Genomic DNA, 20,110 nt, shown 5'->3' with positions numbered 1-20,110 from the left:
AGGTAACGTCATAAAAACTAATATCTAATTCTCCCAAAAAAATTTCTCATGTTAAACGATCATTTAATATGGGGAAGTACCAAGGGAGTAAAAGCTAGAATATTGGTAAGGCTGCCAGACCGGTCTCTGCAGGGATCCGAAGGAGGGAAAATAGGGATCCAAAGGGGGACAATCTGCAAAAGAGCAATGTGCTTCAATGGGGCTTAAAAGACCTAAGGTCTAGCTCCATTAATTAAGACTTCCATAGGCTAAAGTTCCAAAAATTAACTCAATTGTCCAATGGCCAAAGCAAGGGGAAAATTGGATGGTCATGGGAAGACTAAAAAGTCTTCCCACATCCCTAGGAAGTAGGGGGCGAGCCCTTTTAGTAGGGGATGAGAGAGAAACACACACACACACACACACACTCCAAAGCTTCCCGTTTACACAAAGGGAATACTAGACACATGTCAGGCTCCTAGGCCAGTTGCTCCCAATTTTCCCTCAAATCCTATTGGATGGCCATAGAGGTGGACCAATGAGAATTAGGCTAGAGTAAAGTTAGTCTAATCAATTTAAAAATGCTTGATAAAAGAACCAATAGAAATTAATCTCCTCAGAAGACTATTGGACAGTCTACCAAGGGGTCCAATGAGCATTCAACAACCCAATGGCTTGCCTGATTCCTATTGGCCAGAAGACTAAGAGGTCCAATGAGAGTTTAATTGAATTATTTAATTACCTAAAGCTCTCACAAAAGGGGAAAGGGGTACACTTGTCAAAAGCTATCAACTATGCTTCTAATTTGTGATTGGCTAATCTTTACATGAGCCAATGGGAGGCCAGCATGAGCATTAGCAAGAGGGGTCAACCAAGAAGAGAGAGAGAGAGGGCTACATTTTACTCTAACACATTGCCACACACACACACACACACACACACACACACACACACAACTCATGTGTGCAAGAAGAAGTCCATATCCTTATCCAAGCATTGAGAAGTAAAGGGCTACACCAACAACTCTTGGCTATGGAATGCAAATCCAACCAAGAGCCAAGCTTCAATGGCATGCTCATCTCCTCTACCATGCTAATTACTAAGCTAAGCTACGCTATTAGAGTGATCATGTGAGGATAATACTTCTTTCTTGTAAAATACATCTTCTTCCTCTCAATATATCCTCATTCTCTGCTAGCTCTCACCATTTTTGAAGGTGTGTGAGGTCTTGGAAGTGAGGCTAGGGACACTAGGTGTGTTTTTCAAGCGTAATTTGGTGCGTGAAGCTTCCATCTTCATTGCACCAACGAGTTTTGTCAAGGAACACAAGAATTATATTGTACAAAAGTCTTCTTTGATGGGAGAAGCTATAATACAAAGCCTTTATGGAAGGGGGACCGATTCCATGTAAAACCGGCCCTCAACTGTTGTCAATGGGACTGAGACTGAGGCTTGGGATAGTTAATGCTTTTTTCAAAGTTTATGTTATGCTCGTGATGCATGAAGCTTTCCGTCTTCATAGCATCACCAAGGTCACAAGGAACACAAAGATTGTATTGTACCAAGTCTCTATTGATGGGAGAATCTATAATACGCTTTTTGGAGGGTGGACCGGCTCCAAGTAAATCGGGTCCTCAACTATTGTCATGTTTTCTAATACTCTCTCTCTTGCAAAAGTATTGTTCATGCCAAGTTAATTAAGTACTATGCTTATGTTGCTACCATCAATTAAGTTCACCCTCTATGTTCTCAAAGTGATCTAACAAAAATACTCACTCTAATTCTCTTAATTGCGCTATTCTCAAAGTTCATATGTCATTTCCATTATAGTCATATGTTCATAGTCTAGTTGTGAGAGAAAGATTACACGGTTGCTTTTGAAGTAGAATAAATTGTTGACAAAAGAGAGATTAGATCTACATACAAATGACATGGAGATAAAATCGATGCCACTTTTAGTCAATGCTAATATTTTCACCTCTCCAGCTCTCTCATGAATAAATCAACTTACACTTAAACCCCCTAGTATTAGTCATATTGGGACAAAACCTTGTCACTTGATCCTTATAGGTTGTGGACTGTCCTATGCATGCTTCCCTGTGTTGCTTCTATCCTCATGGAGCTTCTCTTTATGCGTAATCCCACTTGTCATCATGAGTGTTATGCACTCATATATTAGGTAGTTAATCTTGCATAGCTTGCCTCTCCAACTCTCTCATATATGACTTAGCTTAGAGCCCAACGCCCCAAATAGAAACTCCCCTATTAAACAAGTGATAAAATCACAACGCTTGCCTAATTTTTGTTGGCTTGCATTTACAATCTGAATTACTCTCAACTCTCCCCTCTTATTTTGCAAAAGAAGAGAGAGTACTCTTGGATCTCTTATTTTTTCAAAATGAAGCAATTTCTTTTTTTACCTTTTCAATCTCCCTCCTCAAAAATTGGCACTAGTTACAAGGCTATTTACGAGCATGTAAGGAGTTTTATAATCAATCAATTTATATTTTCCTGCTGGAAAACACATCACAATGACTTTGGAATTTGGGTAGCCGGAAAAGGTAAAGCAATGGAAAGGGCAAGGCAAAAAATTCTCTTTGAATATCACTCCATATAAGCAAAGACTAAAGGGGAATTGAGATAAAGTCAAGGTCACTTTACATATTGAACTCTTATAGATTACTACTATAAGCACTTTCTTAATACTCTAAATATGGTTTATATTATCATCTTTTCAATTTTCATGGAGCTCCTTAGTTTCACTAAAATGAAAGTTCATGACTGTGACAAGTTCATAGTACATACTATTTAATTTCACAAATACCCTTGATGCACAGTGGACAAGACTCTTAATTAAGTAGTGGAGAATGAGCAAAGGAAAGAGCGCAAGAGCAAGTGGAGTCTAGAGCCAAGAAGTTTGTACGCAGCTTGCATGGAAGAGAAAACGACTACATCCTAAGTTTGGTAGAAATCAGTAGATGCGGTTATGGACCTTGCACACTCATGAAGTGAGGCTATAGCCAATAGTGCAGGCTGGAAAGCTTTGTAGGTTGGAGTTACCACAAATGCGAAAGGGTGTAGAAAGAGGGGGAATCGAGCATAGCAAATGTTGCCATTTGGCAAAACCATGGGCTGATAGTAGACTTGGAGCTTTATTAGAAGTTATGAGGTTATGAATTTGCCTCAGGAAATTAAATTGCAATTTGGCACGGATCGAACCACGACCAAGGCAACAAGAAGTTTTTAAGCACTACTATCGACTGCCTAGGGTTGAAAAGCTCGGCGTTTCTCTCTGCAGATTGTTCGCCATATCCTGATCAGCTTCTTGTCGTGTGTCTTTGACCTATTTTTGCTGCTTTGTGTTTGGCCTGATCAGGAGCCATGGATTTTGATGAGTATGAGTACCTTGAAAAGACCGTGGAGTCAGCAGACATGGTGAAAGGTTCTAATGGGTCCGCGCCCCCGCCCCCGCCCAAGAGCAGGAGCGCCGAGAAGCGGAGATCAGGTGAAGAAGGAGATGATGGTGAAGATGGTCACAGCAGGAGCAAACGCCATCGATCTGGTGAACTGGACAGGTCTGATAGAGATGAGCGTGAACACAGCCACAGAGACAAGTCCCGTGATCGTGACAGAGACCGTGATCGCGATCGCGACCGCGACCGAGATAGATCTGAACGGTCACACCGTGACCATGGAGACCGTTCCTACAGGGAATCTGATAGGGATTACAGAGACGGGGATAGGAGACACCGGAGCAGAGAGATTGACCGGGACAAAGATTATGAAAGAGAACGAGAGAAGGAGGCTGAGCGACGAATGCGCAAAGAGCGCTCCCACAGCAGAAGTAGGGACTATGAACGCCATGACAGGGAGAAGTCTCGAGACATCGATCGAGAATATCGGTAATGCAGGCCTCTGCCCATATGAAAATTTCATCTTCTTAGTCTAATCAGAACATTGTCAAGAGGAAGTAAATCTGTACTCACTACTCATGGTCATAGGGAAGGCCTTACAAATTTGCGTACCTTGCTTTTTGATTGAATTTCAAGAGATTGGGCTTCTGGGCTGTTCTCGAGAGGCATGTGGGGCTGTGAAATTTTTGCGTGCTGGTTGTCTGTCTAGTCTTAAATGTATGGCCATAGTCAAGTGCTCGCATCTTGCACCTGGTATTCTGTGCTATCTGTAAAAGATTTATAATCCTTTGCCTAATGCAGGTATTCTCGAGAGAAGCGGGAGAAGAAAGAGGAGCCAGCAGCAGAACCAGAGGCTGATCCTGAGCGAGATCAAAGAACTGTTTTTGCGTTCCAGGTTTCAACTTCTCTTCTACAATACAATTACAGTATACCCATGTCTTTAATGTGTCTGAAAAGTTGATAATTTGTGGGATATGTGAAGGTTTGTATGCATCAATAAATGTGAATGGTCATTGTATGCAGGGAATGGTGGTCTTCTGGTGATTCTCTCCTCCTTTGTCTTGTTCAGAAGAACTTCGATATGATTTAGTCCACATCTTCCTTTTTCTAAAGAAAAACAAATTGATATAGAGGCCTGCACAGTCATCATACTGAAATGCTGTGTGTATTGGTGCATATAAGCCTTTCTCTCCTGGCAGCTTTTTTGATGATACTAGGAGTGCTCAATGTGCAAAGCGCATTCAGGAGATGCTAATTGCCATAACTCTAGGTTTTTTGTTACATGTGATTGTTAGGACGACTATCGTGAGTCTTCAAATCACACTTTCCCATACAGGTGAATCTGGGATCTCCCTTGATTCATCGAGGTATAAGCTTTCTGTAACTTGTTGGAGTCCTTTTCTTCGTGTCTTTGCCATTGTGCCAATGATTGCTTCATGCTTTTCTCTTTTATTGTGTAGGCATATGGCTGAAGCTTTGCCTCAATGGCCTTTGTACTCCTATTTTTTTTCCTTCTCCATTGTAACGTAATCGAAGTGAGTGTCTTTCTGCAGCACTTGCTGCCCACTAGAACCAATGTTATTGACTCACAGCACTGCGGATGAGGATTCTAGGTGCTGCACACCCTCATGCTTTCATGTCTTTGCATTCGATTGTCTCATTCAGGTTTTGCGGCCATTGGCTTTTCTGCCTTTCTTGACCCATTACAGCTAGATCAATCAAATAACTTCTGAAAAAGGTGGATTCTGCCATGCCCATAGTATCTAGGTTTCATAATATTGTTTTGAGAAACTGGTTTCATCCACTTGTTGGTTAGCAAGTCATAAGTGTCTTTTCTGCATGCAGAAATTTGATCGATGTTGTGTAGGTAAATTTTCCGGTTCTTTTCTTTAGTAAGATATAGGTCCATTCGATTGTGTCTGGTCTCTTCTGCTTGGTTTTAGCTTTTTTCAGGTCTGATTGCCCAAGGTTGGCACCCTTACCTGGTACTGTTTTGGTTCTTATCTTTTGATTCCCTTGGCTCAATTTCTCTGCTGTTGTTTTATGCCTCTTGTAAATTTACACAGATTTCCCTGAAAGCTGATGAGAAGGACGTTTACGACTTTTTCTCTCGAGCAGGGAAGGTTGGTAGATAATCTTTGCTTGGGTTCATTCCTGATTAGAGGTGCATATGCCCTCCTCAGCTGATGCTATCCTTTGTTTCGTAGGTTCGAGATGTCAGACTCATCATGGACCGCAACACCAGGCGCTCAAAGGGGGTGGGGTAAGTGCCTTGAGTATATCTCTTCTCCCTTACGATTGTGACAGTTTTATTTATAGTCTCTGGTTGTGGTGGCTGCAGCTATATTGAATTTTATGATGCCATGTCGGTCCCAATGGCAATTGCATTGACTGGTCAACTTCTTCTCGGGCAACCAGTAATGGTGAAGCCTTCTGAAGCAGAGAAGAATCTAGTCCAGTCAACAAGTACGACAACTACGGGACTTGGGGGAGCTATTGGGCCATATTCTGGAAGTGCCAGGCGGTTATATGTTGGCAACTTGCACTTCAACATTGGAGAGGAACAACTAAGACAGGTTTGATTTGAGCTGAGGTTATTTGCTAAGATAATGGCTTTATATTGTAGTGTTTAAGGAGAGAGAGTTTCTGGTCTTCAGGTTTTCGAACCATTTGGTGCAATTGAGCTCGTACAACTCCCAGTAGACTCAGATACGGGTTTGGGTAAAGGCTACGGTTTTGTGCAAGTAAGCTTTGTTTCATCCATGTTTGTTTTTTGTCTCTGCTATGATTTTAATACATCGTGAATTCATATGAACATCTTCACTGCAGTACACTAGACTCGAGGATGCTCGTTCGGCCCAGGCAGCTTTGAATGGGAATCTTGAGTTAGCAGGACGCCATATCAAGGTAATGTCCTCTTCGACCCACTAAAGGAGAGGAGCTTACAGAGCAACAGGATAACCAGTTTTGTGCCTGTACAGGTGGTTCCAATGTCTGAACAAAGTGCTGGAGCAGACTCTGTTGTGGCACCGGGAGAGTTGGACGATGACGACGGAGGGGGTCTGGTAGGCTTGCTATGTTTTTGTTTTATGTAATTCTTCAATGTTGAGCTTTTGTCTAGGTATCTTACGGCTAGCAATCTCTTCTTGCAGTCTCTTACGGCTCGCTCAAGAGCTCTTCTCATGCAGAAGCTAGACAGAAGTGGCACAGTTGCCACAGTCCAGAGGTATATCCTTCACGCTGTATTTGATGTTTCTAAGGTATGGTTTTAAAGGAAATCTGACCTATTGCTTGTTTTGCCAGTGTTGTACCAACTACTGGACAGGTACCACCAGCTTTTAACGTGCTTTCTGCAGTTCAAGCACCTGCTGTTGCACCAATTGTTCCAGGTCTAGCTATTCCAGGGATGGTAGGTCTGCAGAATGCAGGTTTGGGTGCATTAGGTGCAGCGGTTCCGGAGCCCATAGGAGTACCAACCGAGTGTTTGCTGTTGAAAAACATGTTTGACCCCAGCACAGAGGTAAGATATTTAAAGTGCTTATCATTGGCTTTATTCATGGCCTTATGATGTTGCTGATTGATGACTTCGTTTCACCAGACGGAGCCTGATTTTGATTTGGATATCAAGGACGAAGTGCAGTCAGAATGCTCCAAATATGGTGTAGTCAAACATGTGCATGTTGACAAGTGAGTCCCACCAGCATTGAGAAGGTTATTGCTTATGGATGCTTCTTGTGCTTCTATTTTTTCTCATTCAACATCTTGTTTTGCTTTGCAGGAATAGCGCCGGCCATGTGTACCTAAAGTTTAATAATCTGACTTCCGCTATGAATGCTCAACGAAATTTGCATGGACGTTGGTTTGCGGGGAAGATGATTACAACTACTTACATGGTATATAGTACGATGCATTCTTGTATTTGTTGCAGAGGAAGTAATACTAAAAGAGTTTCTTGTTCTTGTTGATGTCTTGCAGACGCCTCAAGCATACGAAGCTAAATTTCCTGATAGCAGGGGCTGATGTTCCTAATTTGGTCTCTTGCCCTTATTTTTAAGCCACAGTTTTGCCCTATGCCAGGGACATGAGGGGGCTCTCGCTTCGTCCTTTTTAAGATTATTGCTTTGGTAGATTAGATTGCAGACACATGTCCAGGGGAGATATGAGCAGTTTAGTTTCACGTTCGGACTTTAAAAGTGGCCATACAAATAGCATTGGTTTGAGCGTGGATATCCTGGCATCTGTCTTGACAGAGGTTTGTAAGACGGCTCTTTAATGTGCAAGGATGCGAGACTAAGCTCTATCCTTTATCTTCTGTGGGACAGGAAGGCAGGTGTTCATGCTCCCAGCTCAAACAGTTCCCGCCTTTTGCAAGAGTTGTCTTGGCAAGGTTCTGTTGGTTTTCTGTTATATATAAGAGATTTTGTGTAATTTAAAATTCTGCTTATCAGTACAATCTTAACATTTGCTTCTATGGCTATTGTAGTTGAAAAGAGAGGGTGTTATGAAGAAGAACTCAAACACAGGTTTAGACCTCTGCAAAAATACTTGGGCTGCAGATACGGCAGGCATGTCTGCAAATATGTAGCTAACTAGGTTGTAGTAGAGCAATTCTGATGATGTAGTGAAGTCTTATTGCTACCTTTCATGCCTAAGTGTGGAGCTTGTCTTTGCCATAGACCTATTGCACACTTGGAGAAGGAAAACAGCAGAACCCCTGTAGAAGTAAGGAAGTGCAAGTGTATTGAGTGAATGCAGGTATGGTCATGGAAGGAGGGGTTGGCTCATTACATTAGTTTCTGCATTCTAGTTACGCCTGAGGGTATGGTTTGCACTAATGCAAAATTGTGCAATTTTTTGTTCAGTTATGATTTGCAGCAATGCGTAAGCATCATAATGGTAAATTATTGTGCAAATTTTATGTCCTTCTGTGCTTAAGATTTGGCTCGCATGCTTCTTCCGATCGTTCGTTATTAGCTTAACAAGTATGTGTGGGATCTCATGTAGGCAGTGCATCTCAATGAGCAAATTTTATTTGTTATGTATTTTTATCCAGTACTTATTATGTGAGCCTCGGATAAATTTTGTTGGGCATCTCTTAGAATCAATTCATTGAACTGTTTGAACTCCCTCTATTTTTCCCAAAGTTACATAGCTGTGAAAGTGCTACTTTGTGCTTTTTTGGCTAAATATATGTTACTAAGTTTCAGAAAGAATATGTGACAATAATGGACTGTAAACAGTTCTACTTTCTATGTTCTTGCTAGATACAAAGAGAACAATTCTACCCTGGTGCGAGCCTTTTCCTTGGTATATTAATCTACTCCAAACCACCCTACAGGAAATGTGTGTCCTAGTTCGCGAGAATTGTTGCTTCCAATTATAGTAATGTCAACTATAGTACAGCGCTAGTTCGGTGTATCCTTGCGATTGGCCAGCAATTGTGCAAGTGATGGTATTATACAAACTCATTGATAGCATCCTTCAAATTAGAGTGATGGATTTCTCCCAAAATTACTGCTACATCAGAGATGAAATCTTCTTGAATGGTATGTCATACGTTGGCGCTTTACAGATTTCAATTGTCTTTATACCTTTTGTTATGGTTGAAAAAATGCCAGCAAAAGAATTTGCAAAACAATTTTGTGAGCACTGTAATAATCGCAGGCATAGGTTGCTATGAAAGTCATTGTTCATTAACTATATGTGCATGCATATATATGCTTATTATTACACTTACATGTACACGCAAACATATATTTTTATTTTTGAACAAGGTTGCTGGTTTGCACCATACTTGTATTTAAAGAATCAGTCATATTAGTTAGGGCAAACAATATCATTAAGAAATCTCTCTCTCTCTCTCTCTCTGGATGGTTTCCTACAATGTTAAAATTCTCTTCTCTCTCTCTCTCTCTCTCTCTCTCTCTCTCTCCCCCCCCCCCCCCCCCCCCCCCCCCCCCCCCCCCCCCCCCCCCTTGTGAACATCTTAGGGGAGCGAGGACATATCATGCTGGTATGAATAAATGTCATCATGGTCTGAGGTACATGGCTTCAACATGGACAGATTATCTACCTTCCAGTACTCAATGCACCATTGTTGTCTCTTACACGGGCAGAATACTAGACTCATTGTCAGGACTTGATCCAATAGGACTCGTTATTAGGTATTGATCCAATTGGACACTAGGAGGATATGGGTAGAATTGACAAGTATTGGACATGAAGATGGCTTTCTAAAGAGCATCTTCTCCAGCTCACATGAAGGATTTGAGTTACGATCCACTTTTATGGATACACCTCTCTAATGGTATGATGTGCTATTAGTCCAATACAAACAACTTTACATCAGCTTAAAATTGAGATTGACAGGTTCAAAGGGATGCTAGCAGTTAGCCAGATAAGGTATCATGCCATACAGAGCTAGAGATGGAGATGCGTTATATATGTCAGTGCATAGTGTATTACGAGATCAAGAGAAGGCTTTGGACCTTCTCTAGAGTCATGAGCTATCAAGGCTAGAGATGTCTTAGCTACTTGAGTTACACAAACACAGGGACAGTTGATTTAGGAGATATGGCGAGAGTATGGCAGATTATTGTTTTCTTCACAGCAGACATCGGACAGCAGAGTAGTAGCCACCACTGTAAGGCTTAGGTCATACTCACATTCATGGTACTCTCATTGATCGAGCATTGGAGATAAAGTATAGATGAGGATGGATTCACCATCGATTATATCACCCTCTTATTTTGGGCACCCATTGTATTAGTGAATCACACATACCCGACATAGTTCCAACTAGTAGCACTTCTATATTTTTCTTAGTATCTCTTTTTTGTACCTTGATACGGTATTAAATTTACCAATTTGTAACGAATTTGTCTCGTGCGTCAATTTGGCCTCTTAGAGATGTCAATATATCATTTCATTTCATGTGTGTGCATGTGCGTGCCTTGATATTTCCATGTGTGCTCACCCTCTCCTACTTAGTCTCTCTTAGTAGAGCCTTTTCCATACACTGATCAATCTCTCCCTCTTTGAGCTTTCAACCTTTCATCCCTTGACCATCAAAATTCCATCATTGAACAAGGATATAAGAGATTCTTTCTTTACATGCTTTATGTTTGCATCTATACAGCTAATACCTTTCAATGGTTTCTTCTAGAAACATTCAAAAGACAATGCAAACTGAAGGTTGAAAAGAAAAACGGACTTGGGCGGCATAGTTAGAGCTTTGCACACAGTCTGATGGCATTTCACAAGAAGCAATGAGTTAGTTGAGAAGGGCATGGTTAGGCCTAGCTCATCTCCATTTTGCTCTCCTGTGCTATTAGTGCAAAAGAAAGACGACACATATCATATGTGTGTCGACTATAGAGCACTAAATAGGATCACTATCAAGAATAGGTTTCCCGTTCCACGGGTAGAAGACCTATTTGAGAGGCTACAAGGGTCCACCTACTTCAATAGGATTGACCTAAAAAGTGGCTATCATAAAAAGCAGATAGTTGATCAAGACTTTGTAAAGCCCACATTTTGCACTACGTTTGGTCTTTTAAGAATATATTATCATGCCTTTTGGCTTGTCCAATGCACTGGCCACATTCAATCGCTTAATGAAGAAGCTATTCAGACCTCACAGAACCTTTACTGGATTGTTATTTGATGATATCATCATCTACTCTGATTCATTAGATGAACACAAGTAACACCTCCATGTAATATTTCAAGTTCTAAGAGGATAAACTTTATGTTAATCGAAAGAAAAGTGAATTTTTCTTACAAGAGAGTCAATATTTAGGTCACATTATCTCTCAAGATGTCATATCAATGGATCCATCAAAGTTGGAGGTAATAAAAGGATGGCCTAAACCAAGGAATCTTCATGAACTAAGAAGCTTTATAGGTATGTGTGCATACTATAGACGCTTCATAGAAAAGTTCTCACTAATAGCACGACCATTACATGACCTAACAAAGAAAAAGTATACATGCTATGCCAAAGAGAACAATGCTTTTGAAAAGCTTATCTCTCAACCTGTGCTTACACTAGCGGATCTCTCAAATCCATTTGAGGTCCAATGTGACACTTGTGGTGATTGCCTTGGAGCCGTTTTGCTCCAAGAAGGGCACGCCATAGGCTATGAAAGTCGAAGGCTCGACCCTGTTGAGCAAGTTCTAGGCATATATGAAAAGAAACTCCTCGCAGTTCTACATGCCTTAGACTCATGGAACCACTATTTATTGGGGACTCCTTTCATTCTGCGAACGGATCACCAAAGTCTCAAGTACTTCATGACGCAGACCAAGCTCTCCGACAAACAAATGAGGTGGACAAATGTCCTTTCGCAATTTCATTTTCATATTGCTTACATTGCTGGCAAGCATAATCAAGTAGCCGATGCACTCTCAAGACGGCCGAGAGTGAATGCGGTTTCCATAGCAACTCACAATGATCTATCTTCTATGATAGATGAGTATGCTATTGATCCCGATTTTAGAGATGTGATATCAGCCCTTGCACTAGGGAAGAAAGAGGAACCATTTACTTTACAAGATGGTTATCTTGCAATAGACTATGCGTTACTAACTCACTCCGTGAGAAAGTAATGAATGAATTTCATGCTCCTCCTTATGCGGGGCATAGAGGGATTCAATCTACCCTAAAGGGGATTGAAACGTATTTCTATTGGCCTACCATGAAAGCAAACATACAAGAGTCTGTTTCTAAATATATGGTATGCCAAAAGGCGAAGTTTGATAGAGGAAAGCAACCTGGATTGCTTCAACCTTTGCCAATCCCTAATTCACCTTGAGAGAGCATATCCATCGATTTTATCTTTGGATTGCTAAGTCTATCCATTGGAATACGGGAATATGGACGATAGTAGACAGGTTCAGTAAACAAGCTCATTTTATACATGTCAAAAAGACTATCAAAGCCCATCAAATGGCAACCCTCTTCATATCACAAATCTTTAAGTACCATGGCTTGCCAATTTCTATAGTGTCGGATAGAGATCCTAGAATGACCAATAATTTTTGGAAGGGTCTCTTTGAGAATTTAGGAACAAGGCTAAATTTCTCTTCGGACTATCACCATCAAACGGATGGCCAAAGTGAAATAGCTAAACTAACAATTCTCGATCTACTAAAAGCCTATGTAACGGAAGTAGATCAAAGATCCCAATGGGAGAAGTACTTATCCTTAGTGGAGTATGCCTACAATAACACTGTACATACTTCCATGGGAAAAGCACCTTTTGAGGTAATTGAGGGAAGATAAAAAAGTCCCCTGCTACTTAAGGTACACGGGAAGATCTTCATTGCAGATGAGTATAGCCGAGACCTACACGAATCTTCCCAAAAGATTAAGGATGCTATCTCTATCTCACAGCAAAAGCAAAAAGCTACTGTTAACAAGCACAGAAGAGCCCAAGCCTTTAAAGAAAATGATTGGGTCTTACTCAAATTTCCCAAGGCTCGATTAAGGCACACGACGGGCAAGAATCCTACGGGACACCAAAAGTACTATGCTAAGTTAGCAAAAAGGTACTATGGTCCCTTCCAGATTCTTAGGCCAATTAATGAGATGGCCTATCAACTCAATTTTCCCAGCCATTGGCTCATACACAATGCTTTTCATGTGAGCCTATCAAAGCCTTACAAAGGAGAGCCACCTCAAGAATCAACTATTGAAGACCCATCGGAGATCGAGGACCAAGAAGAGGTGCTGTAGTCCGAGTCCATTCTCCGACATGAAGACAAGGTGCTAAGAGACGATAAGACTATCGGACGATATCTTATTAAGTTTAAGAATTATCCTTTTGAAGATGCTAGATGGATGCAAGGCATACGATTAAAGGATAACCCAAACCTTATCAATGTTTATAATGCTTCCCAAGAGTAAGCAAATGTACAAATGTTAAAAATGAACAAAGTTTTTTTTTGTCTTATAAGACTCTTTTTCTTTATTGTGCACAAATTGAAGAAGTATGCATGCTTTCATCAAGTTTGTGGAGGCGACATCTCCCAAACACCAAGTAGAGCTTGTCACTCTACTATGGAAGATTGATAGGACTAATGTGCAGACATGCTTGCGGCAGCTTAGACTCTCAAGTGCCAAATGGACTAGTCATCCATTGTGGACCGATGTCGTAGGGTAACATAAGGGATCCTCTACCCGCTAGGAAAAATGACTAATGAATATGCTTTATCTTCTCTACCCCATAGTCGAGGACGACTATGATTTCAAGAGAGAGGTAATGTCATAATCATCAATATCGAATTCTCCTAAATTATTTTCTCATGTTAAACTGATCATTTAGTATGGGGAAGTGCCAGGGGAGAAAAAGCTAGAATATTGGTTAAGCTAGAAGAGCGGCCAAAGTAGGCATCCAAAGGAGGGAAAATAGGGATCCAAAGGGGAGAGCATTTGCAAAAGAGCAATGTGAAACAATGGGCTTAAAATACCCTAAGGTTCAACCCATTAAGACTTCCAAAATGTTAAGGTTCCAAAATTTAAAGGTTGTGTCCTAAGGTCAAAAGCCTAGGAAATTGGATGCTTTGTGTGTGTCCCAAAAGTCTTTCTCAAGGCCTACGAAGGAGGGGGTGAGCCCATAAATTAGGGGATGAGGGAGAAACTCACACACACACACACACACACACACACACACACACACACACACACACATACAAGCTTCCTTTGTACACAAGTGGAAAGAGGGACACATGTTAGCTCCCTAGCCCAGCTGAGCTCAAGGTGTACTCAAATCCTATTAGATGGCCTTGGAGGTGGACCAATGAGAACTAGGCTAGAGTACGTCTAGTTTAATTAACTTAAAAACACTTAATAAAAGAACCAATAGGAATTAATCTCTCTAGAAGACTATTAGACAGTCTCCCAAGGGGTCCAATGAGCATTCAGCAGCCCAATGGCTTGCCTGATTCCTATTGACCAAGAGACAAAGGGGTCCAATGAGAGTTTATTTGAATTAATCATTTAGAAAAAGCTCTCACAAAAGGGGAAAGGGGAACACATGTCAGAAGGCTATCACTTATGCTCCTGAAATTCTATTGGCTAAGCCTAGGGAGATCCAATGGGGTGTCTGCATGAGCAAATAGCAAGAGGGGTCGACCAAGAGAGAGAGGGGACTAATTTTTCAAAGGTATTATTGACTTACACACTCACACAATCTATGTGTGAAGCAAGAAGACTCTCTCTCTCTCTCCTTCTCAAGCTTTAATGGAAAGCTTATCACCTACTCCAAGATTGTGAGAAGGGAGGCCTACACCAACAAATCTTGGCTTTGTGATGCAAATCCAACCAAGAGCCAAGCTTCAATGCATGCTCATCTCCTACCATGCTAATTACTAAGCTAAACTATGCTAATATGAGTGATTATGTGAGGAGATGTACATCTTTCTCGTAAGACTACTTCTTCCTCTCAATCTACTCTCATACCGCGCTAGCCCTCACCATCTTCGAAGGTGTGTGAGGTCTTGGGCTTGAGACCATGAGGGAATTGATGTTGTGTTTGATAAGTGTTGTGCTTAGTGCTTGAAGTTTCCATCTTCATTGCACTAGCTAGTATTGAAGGAACACAAAAAGCTGTATTGTAAAATGTCTCTCTTGATGGGAGAAACCATAATACAAAGCCTTTTGGAGGGGGGACCGGCTCCATGCAAATCCGGTCCTCAATTGTTGTCAATTGCTTAATTTCCCTCTCTTTTGAATTATTGTTCATGCTATCTAACTAGGTGTTATGCTTTTTGTTGCTCTCTCCACCCAAGCACTCTTGTTATTCTCATTAGGAATCTATTCTAATGAAATGCTCACTATGTTCATGCTATTTTCCGCTACACACAAGTTACTAGGCCATTATATGTTGCATTGGCCATTATATGTTGCATTGCTCAAGATGGGAGGCCCTCAAGCTAGATATAAATGGTTGGTATTATTGATTGCATGTGAGTAAGTAGAATAGGGATTTTTCAGCCTTGCAGTGCACCTGCCTTTGTGTAGTTAACGGGGCATCACCGTCGAGAGCTATGGTCTTAATAGTGGAGTCCTATGGGGCTTGCCTATGGCTTAACCACTATTGAGCTATTAGAAGCTTGATAGGAGCCAGTGCTGTTTTGGTGTTGAACGACCCTATCTTCTATTCCTTGCAATTAATGGTACATGAGCCACGGGTATAGTAGCTTGAGTGCTTTTTCTAAAGGGGTAAAGAGGAGTAGCCACTAGGTCTTGAAGTGCCAAAGTACACCTAAAAGTAGTTAGAATGGCTGACAATAGTAAAGAGAGTGAAATTAATGTTGATAACTTTGATTTTGCTAATGAGCAGGCTACTAATGATGCCCCAATGCTTGTTAGCTATCTTGTTTCTAGGCTTCAACAAGCCATGGGAAATCCATCCCTCCAAAGTGAAGTGCAACAGCAGCTTCGTGCTCATGGGATTCTTCAAGCTGCCCACCATGACGAGAGAGCACCTAGGAAGCCTCCATGTGAGACTTCCAAAAGAGGTCTCTCTCCGATTCGGGTAGAAGAAGAGGATCCATACGAAGGGCTCAAAAATTTGCTCCTTGATGATGCATCTCCTTCTCAAAGGAAAATTCAAGATCCCCCATCGAAGGAACGAGAAAGAAGTGGGTCTCCTGCCACCTCGGTGGAGATGGCTCCACGAAGACGGTGGGCTAAACGTTCTCCATCACCTCCAAAACGGAGAAGACCATCACATACTTCTCCACACCCTACTTCAAAGAGGGATGACAAAAAGCAAGACAAGAAAAAGACGAGAAAGAGGACACCCTCTTCTCCGTCTTCTTCATCCTCTTCCTCTTATGAAAGTGATGGTGAAGACAAAGAAGATCAAGGCAAGAAAAATGCGAGAAAGAGGTCACCCTCTTCTCCATCTTCCTCAAATTCTTCACCTTCTGAAGAAAGTGATGGTGCAACCTTTGAACCATCAAAAAGAAGAGGCCATAGGAAATCCTATGCCGCGTGGAAGAGGTCGTCCAAGCTCAAGAAGTTCAAAGAGGGAGGGAAGAGCATCTCTTTCCTTACCTACGATGGCACGTTTGGTGCTACGGACAAAGTTTTGGCCTTTATCCACCAATCAATGCGGCGTTTGGAGATGAGGGATTCACGGAGTCCTCTAAGCTACGCCATGTAGCTATGCACTTTCAAAAGTCCGCCAGACAATGGTGGTCTAGCCTACGGGTCAACGGTGAAGCTCCACAAACGTGGAAAGCTTTTAGAGCTTCCATTATGAAGCAGTTTTTGGCCACCGATGCCAAAGACAAAGTATTCACCGAATGGAAAATTTTGAAGCTCTCTCCGTACGAATCCATTCACAAATATGTAGACAAGTTTTGGGACTTACAACTCAAAGCCACTGTCTTTAAGAAGTTTGATTTTGGAGAGCGAAAGCAACAATTTTGTGCGGGCTTAATTGAAGAAATGGCGGAGTATGTCAACTCCCAAAGGATACGCACCATATCTGTGGTTATACACCATACAATGGTGGCTTCTCAAATCATTTTCCAAATGGGGGCTAAAGGAAATTTTAAGCCCATGCAAAACAAGGGTTCCAATGAGCCTAAGGGGAAGGACAATGTCCAAAAGTCTCCCAAGGGAAATTCCAACAAAGCTAAAGAGAAGGGAGTTTACAAAGGCAAAAATAAACTCTCTTCTGAAGAGCTTGATCATTATCGCAAGGATAACCACTGTTTCAAGTGCGGGGAGCAAGGGTAAACGTACCGTGCTTGTCCCCAAAAGAACACCCTCCATGAGCCTCCTAGAGCTACCTTGGTCGAAATCCAAGAGGAGGAAACTCACCACAAAGGATCTCCTCTATGCCATGCTTGTGGAAAGGTAAGAGAACATGATGCTTTTATTCTCTTTGACCCTGGTTTTACTCACAATTTCATATCCATAGAGTTGGCCACCAAGCTAGGCATACAAGCTCACGAGATGGGAGATGTCCTACTTGCAGATGGTGATTTCAAGAGGCAAGAAGCTTCAGGCACTCCCTTGATTGGGAAATTGAGGCTCCATGTCCAAAGCTATGTGGACAAAGAGGATATCTTTATCTCTCCTCTCAAGCATGAGGATGTAATCCTAGGGGCACCATGGTTTGATCGCATGGCTGCCGATGTTAAATTCCCTGAAAGGAGTTAGGTTCAGGGAAAAAGATATGTACATAGATGCCAAGCAAATGGGTAACACCATACTCATTGTACATACGCAAGCTTTCAATAAGTCAATAAAGAGCTCTATTTCCGTGCACATGATTTTTGTTAAAGACTCTCTAAACAAACCTAATGTTTTAGCAAAAGAAAATATACACAATCAAAAGGAATTATAGTTATCCAATTTTCTCAGGGGGTTTCAAGATGTCTTTATTGACGACATCCCTTGTGAGCTACCTCCTAAATGAGGCAATGATGACCATGCAATTGAACCTCTTCCAGGAAGTTCACCACCTAACAAACCTCCTTATAGAGTTTCTCAAGCTCAACAAGAGGAGATTATGCGACAAGTGCATGAGTTAGTTGAGAAGGGCATGGTTAGGCCTAGCTCATGTCCATTTTGCTCTCTCGTGCTATTAGTGCAAAAGAAAGACGACACATATCATATGTGTGTCGACTATAGAGCACTAAATAGGATCACTATCAAGAATAGGTTTCCCGTTCCACAGGTAGAAGACCTATTTGATAAGCTACAAGGGTCCACCTACTTCAGTAGGATTGACCTAAAAAGTGGCTATCATCAAATAAGGATAGTTGATCAAGACATTGTAAAGACCGCATTTTGCACTACGTTTAGTGTTTACGAATATATTATCATGGCTTTTGGCTTGACCAATGCACCAGCCACATTCAACCGCTTGATGGAGAAGCTATTTAGGCCTCACTGAACCTTTACTGGAGTGTTGTTTGATGATATCATCATCTACTCTAATTCATTAGACGAGCACAAGCAACACCTCTAGGTAATATTTCAAGTTCTAAGAGAGAATAAACTTTATGTTGATCGAAAGAAAAGTGATTTTTTCTTACAAGAGAGTCAATATTTAGGTCACATTATGTCTCAAGATGTCATACAAATGGATCCATCAAAGTTGGAGGTAATAAAAGGATGGCCTAAACCAAGGAATCTTCATGAACTAAGAAGCTTTATAGGTATGTGTGCATACTATAGACACTTCATAGAAAAGTTCTCACTAATAGCAGGACCATTACATGACCTAACAAAGAAAAACGTTAGGTATACAAGGTCTGTCAAGGAGAAAAATTCTTTCAAAAATCTTGAAGAAAAGCTTATCTCTCAACCTGTGCTTACACTACCGGATCTCTCAAAGCCATTTGAGGTCCAATGTGACGCTTGTGGTGATTGCCTTGGAGCCGTTTTGCTCCAAGAAGGGCACGCCATAGGCTATGAAACTCAAAGGCTCGACCCTGTTGAGCAAGTTCTAGGCATATATGAAAAGGAACTCCTCACAATTCTATATGCGTTAGACTCATGGAAGCACTATTTATTAGGGACTGCTTTCATTCTGTGAACGGATCACCAAAGTCTCAAGTACTTCATGACACAGACCAAGCTCTCCGACAAACAAATGAGGTGGACAAATTTGCTTTCGCAATTTCATTTTCATATTGCTCACATTGCTGGCAAGCATAATCAAGTAGCCAATGCACTCTTAAGATGGCCGAGAGTGAATGCGGTTTCCATAGCAACTCACAATGATCTATCTTTATGATTCCATTCTCCGACATGAAGACAAGGTACTAAGAGGCGGTAAGACTATCCGCCGACGATATCTTATTAAGTTTAAGAATTATCCTTTTGAAGATGCTAGATGGATGCAAGGCATACCATTAAGGATAACCTAAACCTTGTCAATGCTTACAATGCTTCCCAAGAGTAAGAAAATGTACAAATGTGAAAAATGAACAAAGTTTTTTTTGTCTTATAAGACTCTCTTTTTCTTTATTGTGCACAAATGTGAAGTAGTATGCATGCTTAGATCAAGTTTGCGGAAACGACGTCTCCCAACCACCAAGTAGAGCTTGTCACTCTACTATGGAAGATTTATAGGACTAATGTGCAGACATGCTTGTGGCAGCTTAGGCTCTCAAGCGCCAAATGGACTAGTCATCCATTCTGGAACGATGTTGTAGGGTAACATAAGGGATCCTCTACCCGCTAGAAAAAAGGACTAATGAATATGCTTTATCTTCTCTACCCCATAGTTGAGAACGACTATGATTTCAACAGAGAAGTAATGTCATAATAATCAATATCAAATTCTCCTAAATGATTTTCTCATGTTAAACTAATCATTTAATATGGGGAAGTGCCAAGAGAGAAAAAACTAGAATATTGGTTAAGCTAGCAGACTGGCCACAATAGGGATCCAAAGGAAGGAAAATAGGGATCCAAAGGGGGGGGGGGGGGGGGGGGCATTTGCAAAGGAGCAATGTGCAACAATGGGCATAAAAGACCCTAAGGATCAGCCCATTAAGACTTCCAAAATGCTAAGGTTCCAAAATTCAAAGGTTGTGTCCTAAGGTCAAAAGCTTAGGAAATTGGATGCTTTGTGTGTGTCCCAAAAGTTTTTCTCAAGGCCTATAAAGGAGGGGGCGAGCCCAAGAAGTAGGGGATGAGAGAGAAACTCACACACACACAAGCTTGGGAAATTGGATGCTTT

At 41.4% G+C, this 20,110-nt stretch overlaps 2 protein-coding genes across 2 annotated transcripts; both read left to right on the top strand.

Moving 5' to 3' along the window:
• Window positions 1-3,191: 3,191 nt before the first annotated feature.
• LOC147454467 (uncharacterized) lies at window positions 3,192-7,861 on the top strand. The gene is made up of 13 exons (XM_086516408.1): window positions 3,192-3,881; window positions 4,194-4,287; window positions 5,459-5,515; window positions 5,600-5,655; window positions 5,734-5,968; window positions 6,050-6,136; window positions 6,222-6,299; window positions 6,374-6,457; window positions 6,545-6,618; window positions 6,696-6,912; window positions 6,991-7,079; window positions 7,171-7,285; window positions 7,368-7,861. The coding sequence occupies exons 1-13, from the start codon at window positions 3,361-3,363 to the stop codon at window positions 7,410-7,412; spliced, it is 1,752 nt and encodes a 583-aa protein (XP_086372534.1). The 5' UTR covers window positions 3,192-3,360; the 3' UTR covers window positions 7,413-7,861.
• On the top strand, window positions 7,537-8,314 carry LOC147454466 (uncharacterized). The gene is made up of 4 exons (XM_086516409.1): window positions 7,537-7,644; window positions 7,723-7,779; window positions 7,876-7,957; window positions 8,069-8,314. The coding sequence occupies exons 1-4, from the start codon at window positions 7,537-7,539 to the stop codon at window positions 8,110-8,112; spliced, it is 291 nt and encodes a 96-aa protein (XP_086372535.1). The 3' UTR covers window positions 8,113-8,314.
• Window positions 8,315-20,110: the final 11,796 nt, after the last annotated feature.

The sequence above is a fragment of the Adiantum capillus-veneris genome, chromosome 7 (genome assembly GCF_014529385.1).
Source record: "Adiantum capillus-veneris isolate H3 chromosome 7, ASM1452938v2, whole genome shotgun sequence".
NCBI classification, from domain to species: domain Eukaryota; kingdom Viridiplantae; phylum Streptophyta; class Polypodiopsida; order Polypodiales; family Pteridaceae; genus Adiantum; species Adiantum capillus-veneris.
The sequence above is the reverse complement of the archived record's forward strand: the minus strand, read 5'-3'. Positions and strand labels throughout refer to the sequence as shown.